A 10173-nucleotide genomic window follows, 5' to 3' on the forward strand; every position below is an offset into this window, starting at 1 on the left:
TGTGACTCTATCATGTTAGATTCCAGTGAAACCCAGAATTCCTTTCTTATGCTCGGTACGCCCTTTTGTCCCAACATTGCTGGCAATGTAGGTTTCACTCACTTTCCCTCCTACATCTGTGTTGCTGCAGAATACTGGGCAATTCACAAACTTTAATTTTCTATGCAAATACCACTTGAGAAGCACAGTCCATCAACCTTTTCATGAACAGTTAGCAAAGGAATTGGCCTGAGGATTGCCATTCAAGTCCAAATTTTCCAGTAGGAAACATTATTTTTCCATGGTAGAATAAGATAAAATCATATTTTCTTTGCATATTTTTTGCCCAAGATATTTAGCCCAGTGTCAATGCCTGAAGAAAAGAGTAGAGGACTGGAAGCACGACTCAGTTTCAGACTGACTTGGAACAAGCTCTGTAATTTTAATCAAGTCACCGATGTTTTCAGTTGTCATTGTGGATTTCACAAGGCTAACACTAGACTAACCAAAAAAAAAAAAAAAAATAAAACAGTATGGAACCTGTGCTAAAGGTAATGTTATATGGTGTCAATAATTACAAAGTGAGGGGCTGGGGATTTAGCTCAGCGGTATAAGCACCTGCCTTGCAAGCAGGCAGTCGTGAGTTCGATCCCTGGTACCGGTAAAAATGAAAAAGACCAAAAAAAAAAAAAAAATAATTACAAAGTGGGAGAAATTTTACATAATTTGAAAACTAAAGAGTTAGCCTCTTACGACTTTGTGGAAGCTAACAGGGACATGAGATTCTTGAGCCAGACACAAAAGACTTTATTATTGTGACATAGAAATCAGCAGGAATATTAATTAGCCTATGTGCATCACTGCCCCTTGACACAGATGGACCCAGAGAAAGCTCCTCCCTGAAAGTTGCATTTTAAAACAGGAACCCTGAATTTAGGGAAACTGAGTCTTTTATAGTGGGCCATAGGCGTGCCCAACTTCCTTCTAAATGAAATCATTCTATCCATTCTTTGAAGACTGAGCATATTTTTAAAAAAGAGTCCAGAAAAATACAATAATTTCATAAATCCACAAAGGATTATCTCCTGGTAGTTGGAAACCTTTAAGCAAGAGAAGCATGTCATGCTCACTGATCATTTTACTGGGAAAAATTTCCAGATGTACTTAATTACAACTTTTCTTTAGAATTCAAAGTTAATACAAATGATCACCTACTCTCCCTTAAGCAACTCACATTGCAAATGAAACTTGAGCTTTATTACGTCAAGCAATAACTATAGTTTAACATCTATCTAACAAGATGTCATGTTGACTTTTTAACACTTCTTGTTATCTGAGGCCCCATATAGACCAGAAATTGTGTTTAACCTACATTATTTCATCTTATTTTTAAAAAGTACTGCAGGGTAGATACAGATGTTGAAAATGGAAGCACAAGAATTTATCACCATCAAGAGTTCCGGGAGAACATGGCGGACAGATAACAGCAACTACCGGAGGCTCTCTGAAAGACTCGGCTCAGAAGCCAGGAATGGTGCGGACTAAGGAGACATAAGCAGGTGGAGATATGCTCTGCTGACTCAGGAACGAACTGGGCTGAGAGAAACCAACTTGGAATGCATTCCTGGTGCTAAAACAGGAACAGAAAAGCCTCGGTGTGGAGGCTGGACCCCGCGCCATTGTAAGCTGCGATTTGGGTTTCCTGCCGCGCGGCGGCTGGCTGCCTCTACAGTGGCTCGGCAAGGAGAGAGACGCGCAGAAGCTCTGAGAACGGCAATCTGCGAATGGCAGGGAGGCGTGCACTGACTTGTGGTGAGGTGAGTGAGAGAAGCTGACACTCTACCACAGTTTGACTCCAGCGGAGGACTTTCTGGGCCCGAGCAGTCCTGCGGGAGCAGGGCGCGGTGGCGACTCCAGCCACACATCCCCCTCTCGGGGGGATTGGTGAAAAGTGCCTGGCCTGCGTGATGCTGCCGGCGGACCTGGTAGGCTGTCCCAACACAGATCCCAGAGCCTGACGGTGGCCGGGAGGGGAGACGCGTAGGCTGCCTGGGCCGTAACTCCCTGGTGCGCAGCGGTGAGTGGGAACACCTAACTGGCGCAATTCGATCGGGCTGTGGCTGACTGGGAGAGAAGCTGGGCCTCTTATATAAGCTTGCATATATAAGGAACAGAGAAGAAGAGGCAGCATGGGAAGAGGCAGCAACAAGAAAGGCTCCTCGGCCCCCAATTCTGAGAAACAGGCAATAGCAGACACCGCACCAATATACATAAGGCACCATATAGAGAGCCTCATAGACCAATTCAGGAATGAAGTTATCAACGACCTGAAGCTAGAAGTATGCAGAATAGTTAGAGAAATGCTAAGTACTACCCAAGAAAAAACAGGCGGTGGAATGGAAGAACAGAAAAAAAGGGGAGAATTGTTTGATGGAGAAAACAGAGAAAGCATAGAATACGTGAAGCAGGTTCAAAGGGACTACCAAGATACCAAGAAGTCTATAGAAGACTGGCATAACAGCTTGAAAGAAACTAAGGACAGACTATCTGAACTGGAGGGCAGACTTGTAATATGGGAGAATGAAATGAAAAACTTCTTAAAAATAACAAAGAAACAAACAGCAATAATACAAAGACAAGAAGATGATAAGAGGATCCATAACTTAAGGATTAAGAACATAAAAGAAGAAGTAGGGACACAAACAAGTGAACTACAAAAGCTACTCACAGAAATAATCCAGGAGAATTTTCCTAATTTAGCAAAAGGTAAAGATACTCAGATGTATGAGGCATACAGGACCCCAGCTACCTACAACCCAAACAGAGCAACACCCAGGCATATAATAATCAAAATTCCAGAAATTCAATACAAGAACAGAATATTAAAAGCTGTCAGAGACAAGAAACAGACCACTTACAAGGGAACACCCATCAGAATTACAGCAGATTTCTCTGCACAAACCATCAAATCACGAAGAGCGTGGGGGGAAATAATTCAAGCTTTGAAAGATAATAATCTCCAGCCAAGATTGAGATATCCTGCACAACTGTCCCTGGAAATTGATGGAAAAACAAGGTGCTTCCAGGATAAAGAGGAACTGGGGGAATTTGCAACCACCAATTCAACTCTACAGAGAGTATTGCAGGATATTCTAAAAAAAGAAAAATACAAAGAATCCAGAAATAATGGCAGAGAGGCCACAACGAATGGAGCAGAGAACAAAATGAAGAAGACAAACTGACAGCTACTGACAGAAAAAGAGCTCAACAAAAATGAGGCAGAGAAGATTGGATGATAGGAACAGCTATTTTGGAGAAAATGACATCTTAATAGGTAATACTGATTTAGTATCATCTTGTTTTGAAGTCTCATCTAGCTTTTGTCCTTCTGTCTCCAATGGTCTAAATAGGTTGTATCTTACTGGATTTTATTATGTACGATAGTATAAGCAAAAACCTTGTAAAGACAAGGAGATTATACAGAAATCATTATTCATTTTCTGTTAGTCGATTCTAAATACTCTGTAATGCTGTCATTCTCTTGAATGGTTTTACATTGTTTTGATATACTTAATGCTACAGTATATGAAGTTATACTCAAGGATTTCAAAGAAAGACAATATGGTAACTACTTTTAGGTTAGGATTATCTGGTGGTGAAACACTATTCTGCTTAAATGGTTATGTTTTGATCTGCGCTGTTTCGTTGTTATGCCCTCTTTTATCTCAATCTCCACTCCATTATTTACTTGTTTATCTTTATCCTTTTAATTAAAGGAAAAAAATAGCAGGATATATTATAGTAACCCACCTTGACTTTTCATTACCTTGATTTAAAGCCCTGTATTACTCTCACCATCTGGTTTTTAACTGATGTTCCCCTATTCTGTTTTGCTGGATAGTATCAGGTTCGAAAGTTTAGGCATCAGCTGTGAAGATAATGAGATTCATTATGACGCCCATTCTTGTTGACTTTTATCTACTTTTGAAGACCTACAATGTCTCCAATGTTTTGGTTTTGTTGGTTTTATTCTTTACTGTTTTGTTCAATTGTATTATAACTAACGATATAGGCAATTCTATTAGAGATAGCGGGAGGCATTATGGTAACCATTGTTGATCACCTTGTATTATGTTTTTACATTATCTATTATGTCCACCCTTTTGACTTGACCGATTCTGTTCTGTTATGTCACATTTGGTTTTACTCTCTTCCAAAAAAGTAATAAGAACCGTGGGAGCAATGAAACCCAAAATGTGTAATAGTCATTGTACAAAAGAGAGGAAAAGAAAGTGCTCCAAACTATATAACTGCATGTATATTTAAGTGTATAAGATAGAAAATGATATCACAGAGTTTTATTGGATCAATGAACAGAACTGTTTGCAGTATCATTGATGGAATGTCCACTTTACAAGCTTTAATTTTGTGACTTGAACAATTATTTCTAAGATGACAATATGTAATCCATTAACTAGTGATTTCCTACTGTTCATTTTTTTTTCTGTAAATCTGTATAACTTGTACCCTTTCCCTGCTTTTTTTTTTCTTTTCTCCTTAAATAAAATTTAAAAAAAAAAAAAAAAAAAAAAAGAATTTATCACCATCTAGGAACTTGTGCTCCTTGAGATAATGCCTTTTCTACTAAGCTGGACAGCTGGTTTGGTAACTGTCTTAGTTACTTTTTACTCGTCGCTGAGACAAAATACCTGAAGCCCAAAGTTGGGAAAGGAAAGTTTTATTTCTTACAGTTTTTGGAGGTTTTAGTCCACACTCAGTTGGCTCCAAGGCAGGCAGGCATGGCTGGGCCGCAGTTCATGGCAGCCACCAACAGCAAACAGCAAGACACACCTTCTTCCTGCCATCATATCACATCCTGGCTCCACCCCTATGTGGGTGGAGCACTGACACCATCAATCCAAGCACTAAACAATGCAAATGCACAAATGCACCATGCAAATTCATGAGGCCTGGGGGACACAGACATAAACCATGACAGTAACCAATAAATACTACATGGAAAGTGAGATGCCCTGAAGTCAAAGTCATGGTTGCTGACAATTATAACAGCTGGCCACTGAATTCTGCCTGGTCCTTCGGCTTCTTCATTGTCTAAACTGTGTGTTGATTTAATAGGAATGAGAAATACGTAAGAATTGTGTGAAGATGTACAGCCTAGAGCCTCCACTCAAGTCTGGTTAAAATAACATTTTTCAAGACCCTGTAATTTCTATTTTAAAGAAACTCACTCATGTATTTTAATATGAGTGGTCCTTGAGACCCATCTGAGAAACACTGGGACCCCAAGCAACAAAGAGAATGATGAGAGATGTACTAAGGTTGTCACTCTAGGATACATTACAGCTAAACAAATGTCGAAGTACTGGTTCATTTGGACAGCTACATAGAAAATAATCATAAAAATTAAAATTAAAACAATGAAAAAGCATACATTATTATCCATTAAATGTAAGATTTACTTATTCAAAATACAGGAAAAGTTAATATCCAAAATATGTGGATACAGAGATTTTATTATTTTATTAGTTTAGATCCTAAACTGTTTACAAGGAAGATTTCTTACTTCCCAATGATTTTATGACAAATGGTGCAGATTATCAAACAGAGAAATGCTGAAATGTGAAATATTCCAAGTCTTAGACTCAGCAAAATGAGAATCATAAAGTTGGCTTTGGAGGGTTGTTATAAAGATTAATACTATTTTTCAAGTGCCTAATATTATATCTAGCATACCGTAAGCATTGACTAAATGAGTTTTTCTTATGCCTCTGACCAAATTAGAAAAATGAAAAGTGACATATTCACATATATGTATTTATATGTATGTGTGTTTATAACACGTGTGCATACTCATGTATGTACATATACAGTAGGTCCCTGGCTTACAGACACTGAAGTTGTGAACTTTCACAATGGTGTATAAGAATCTGATTTACAAATGTTCTCCCAGAACAGAACTTTGTTCATAAGTTGGAAAAATACTGTACATTGTATGCTATCTCATTTCCTATTTTACAACTGCTAAGCCAGTTCTCAGTCAAACTTGGCATCTGGTAATGATAGTGAAAGGGTCTCATCCTGTTCCCAAAGCATGTTTGAGAGTCAAGACTTGTGTGGGAAGCACAGATAGTGAAGAATCCTAAAAAAGAGTTTTTGTGGTTGGCACTTTTGCTTATCAGGGCTACAATGTCATTTGCCAAACTTTGGTATGTTCTTCAGGTTTGTCTGCAGTATATCTGAATGCAAATTACTGATATTTTATTTAGTGATTCCATATGTATTTCATTAACCCAATAGGAAATCTAACCCCAAAGAAATAAGTGAGCTGTCTGTTTATTTGTTTATTTTGACAACAGGAATCAAACTCAGGACCTTGTACTTTCTAGGCAGGTACTGTGCTGCTGAGCTACATCTCTGGCTTCAAGTGTTTTATTTTAAATAACTGATACAGATAGGAAATAAGAAAAATAAAGACTGCAATACATTTCAAGTCAATGTTTAAAATTTTTGTTGCTCTCTGGAAGCTTTAACATAGGAGGTATGAACAAAATACTGAATATTTAATTTTTTTAAAAAATGATTGCAGTGAAGGACATATTTCTATTGACACCTTCCTTTGCTTTGAACACACTTATCCCGCTGTCCTTGCCACTCTTTGAAGTAGTCCTAGGACTCCACTTTTGTGTTTGAGGCTGCTCTGTCATGGGTGGCTCGTTGTTCTGTGGATCCCAGCCGTTTACCTTTCATGGTCATTTTGCTTTTGGGGAAGAGCTAGAAGTTACAAGGTGCCAAATACAGTGCATAAGTAGAATGAAGCCACATTATAATTTTTTTATTTGACAGAAATTGCCTTATAAAATAGTTGACCAATAGGGTATGATGAAAACTATGGTGAATGTTTACTTTTTAAAATTTATTACTGGGCTGGGGATTTAGATCAGCGGCATAAGCACCTGCCTTGCAAGCACACAGTCGTGAGTTTGATCTCCAGTACCAAAAAAAAAAATTTTATTACCATAAAAAGTGCATTAGTGCATGAGCAGAACCATTAGCTCCACTCAGAATACTCAGAATCCCCTCCTCATTGTGAACACGCTTATCCTATCATGCTTAGCAATGTGTTTTACTGTAATTATTTCATTTAAACAATCATTGTATTGTCTGGTCATCCGTTGGCTTTTTCATTTTTCAACTCTTGTTTTCAATATAGTGAATCCAACAAAACCAATTCTTTTCATGCCCTCTACTGGATATTTGAGGATAGACATCAATAGCATTGTAAAGGCACCAAGATAATAGCAGATGTGATATTTAAAACCTTAATTTGTAACTTCTGTAAGGCAAAAATCAGCTACACTGATTCACTGTTATCACAATTTCTGTTTTCTGCTTAAAATGCAAATTTCTGAAGAAGCTCTCCTGATAATAGAGATTGCTGGTCCAAGGGAAGAGAGTTAATCAATACAGTCTGCTCCACTGCAAGCTTTGAGGCATCTCAGAAGTTGGCTGTGCCGTCTCCCCTGTGAGTGAAGAAGCCAGGGTTCCAGTCAATGGTAATGTCTCCGAGCAGTTGGAACCTGCAGTAGAGGATGGGATAGGATGGCATGGCTCCTAGCTCTTCAAGAAATAATTCTAAATATTAGCTACTCCATTACACACAGAACCCATGGGAAGGCAGGCAAAAATGCCCTTTACTTGATCTGGCTTTTTAGGGCCATCTCTCAGAGTGTACCAAATCCATTCTCACCTGCCTTTTCCCGCGGCCGATGTTTTTGGTTTTGATTTTACTTTTATTAGTATGTTTGCAGGGCAAAATGATTACATTCCCTATAGGGAATCAGCACATGTATATAGCACACCTCAATTTCCTCTCCGTGCTCTTTATTTCATATTTTATATACCCCCCTTCTTTTTCTCTCTCTCTTCCTCTCTCTCTCCATATGAGTTTCCAGTAAGCTAGGCAACTGAAAACACTTAACGAAATAAAATGAGCTACAAATCTGAAAGCACAGTGTCAGTAATCCCATTTACCTTTTCTTCACTCATGCAGACTATCTGGTGAGCTTGCTCATCCGTGTATTTTTCATGGCTCATACAAAGTTGCTGTGAATTTGTCCCCATATTTTCATTCCCTTCATTTCCGCCATGCCATCCCTAATGCCAGAACATGCTTGGTCATCTTAAAACATCTACATGTTAGGGTTTAGATCTAACCTGTCTCCCCCAAATCCCATAGTCTCAAAGGATGGGCTCTAACAAGGCAATTGGATCATGGATGTTCTAACTTCATCAGTGGGTGAATCCACTGATGAGATCAGAATTTGATGCTATTTTGGGGAGGTGCTAGAAGAAAGAAGTGACGCCTCCTTTACAGGAGCAGATCATGGGAGCTGCCCTTGGGGACACTAACCCCCTTCCTCCTCGCTCTTCACCCCCTCTCCTGCTTCCTGGCTGCTTCGAGGCAAGCACCCTTTCTCCGCCGTGCTCCTCCACCTTGGTATTTCTGCCTCACCATAGGCCTCAAAGCATTGGAGCTTGTGATCATGAACTGAGACCTCTGAAAAGGTGAGCCAAAATAAACCTCTCGGCTTCACAGGTTTATTATCTCAGGAATCTATCACCGTAGAGAAAAGCCGACTGAGGCCATCAGAACACTGTAGAAAAGCAGGGCTTAACGATAACATCATAGCAGGCCTGGGTAAGATTTTCTTTACAGAAAATCGTATCTTTCAACAAAAGTGTCAGTTAAAACCCTTGTTTCCAGGCTTTGACCTTCAACCATATTATCCAAGACTAAATTTAGACTTGATTTAAAGATTGCAAAAATGAAACTAGACCTCTGCAGGAACAACTTAAGAAAGCGCAGGAGCCTGCCGCAGGCCGAGGACCGTGGTGCGTGCCTGCCAGCAGGGGGCGGTGTTGCCTCTCCGAACCTCACGCACGAGGGTGTTTCCGTCCCGTTCCACGCTCATCGCTGCCGCACCCGAGATCGCGAATATTCCCACGGCGCAGGGTCGGTTCGGAGGCCCACTAGGGTGTCTCTCGCGTAAAATCGGCGTCTCACTCCAGCCAGATGATCTGTTCCCTCTGCATTCTTCGTCCATCGCTGCCGCCTTGTGTTCATCCCTGCATTCTAGGGCAGCCACCATCTCGGCCGCGAGGGTCCAGGCTCTGCGCAGCAGGGAGGACGCGCCCGCCGCCGCGCACCGGGTCGGCCCGGCTGGGTTCCGTGCTGGGGCAAGGAAAAGTCCTGGTGACCCTCCCCACTGGACGTAAAGGGGCGGCTCCCCGCGCGGCGTCCCGGCCCTGAAAGCTCGGACCCGGGACCCAGGCGTCAGCCTGGCCGAGCCTCCGATTCGCCTCAGCGTCTTCCACCGGCGGAGGCCTTCCTCCCCTCCGGAAACGCAGGCCTTTACACACGCACGCATCTTACCCGAGGATTTCACGAGAAAGAAAAGGGCTTTTTGGCGTGTGCTTCCCACGCCTTTACCCATTTCAGAAGCTGCCTTTCAGCATACCACAACATGTCCTGAACAGTCATGTTGCTTTGCTGCACTCGGCCCCTTCCCAGCAGTAGCAGTGGCCTGGTCAGTGAGCTGTGGGCTCAGGTTCGCTGTGTGAAAGCGCCCGCGTGCTCACAGGTAAGCGACATCCTCCTGGGCGTCACCTCTGCCTCGCAGTGTGCGCGTTGAAGAGGTGGATCACAGGTCACTAGCTCTGGGATCCGGCGCTGAACCTTCAAGGCAGCTGAGACAACAGGCCCGCGGCTTCTGCCCCTCACCTCCCCACCATCGCCTGTGCTTGATGGTGCCTTTTTATAAGTTGACTTTCAGGAACACAGTGACCGATGCTGCAGAGAGGGTAGCGCCGGGTCAGCAACCAAAAGGCCAAAGCCTCTTCCTTAAATGTTCATTTCTTATCTTAGTCGGCTTTGAAGTCAAATCCCTGGGACAGACAATGCAAAAAGAAACATGGCTGTAGCAAATGATAGGAAATACACTCCTACTAAATTAAGTCTTTATACCTATTCTGTGAACATTTAGTAACACTGTCTCTTAATGCTTAGACATTATTTTTCTTCATCACATATGATGCCTTAAACCTGGAAACACAAACTAAATGAGAAATCTATAAAAAGGGACGTGCTTAGCAAGTGACAGCCTCGTCCTACTG

General features: G+C 41.4%; 1 protein-coding gene across 1 annotated transcript; it reads right to left on the reverse strand.

Moving 5' to 3' along the window:
• Positions 1–4701: 4701 nt before the first annotated feature.
• On the reverse strand, positions 4702–9924 carry LOC134474162 (uncharacterized). Its single transcript, XM_063240892.1, has 2 exons — positions 8838–9924; positions 4702–7577 (listed from the first exon to the last, which is right to left on the reverse strand). The coding sequence occupies exon 1, from the start codon at positions 9492–9494 to the stop codon at positions 8853–8855; it is 642 nt and encodes a 213-aa protein (XP_063096962.1). The 5' UTR covers positions 9495–9924; the 3' UTR covers positions 4702–7577; positions 8838–8852.
• Positions 9925–10173: the final 249 nt, after the last annotated feature.

The sequence above is a fragment of the Cavia porcellus genome, unplaced genomic scaffold, assembly GCF_034190915.1.
Source record: "Cavia porcellus strain 051 isolate PalLab524CR breed Dunkin Hartley unplaced genomic scaffold, mCavPor4.1 scaffold_31, whole genome shotgun sequence".
Lineage (NCBI taxonomy): Eukaryota > Metazoa > Chordata > Mammalia > Rodentia > Caviidae > Cavia > Cavia porcellus.

Excerpts from the sequence above, each read along its gene's own strand:
- LOC134474162 (XM_063240892.1), bottom strand. The coding sequence starts at position 9,494 with ATGGGTAAAGGCGTGGGAAGCACACGCCAAAAAGCCCTTTTCTTTCTC.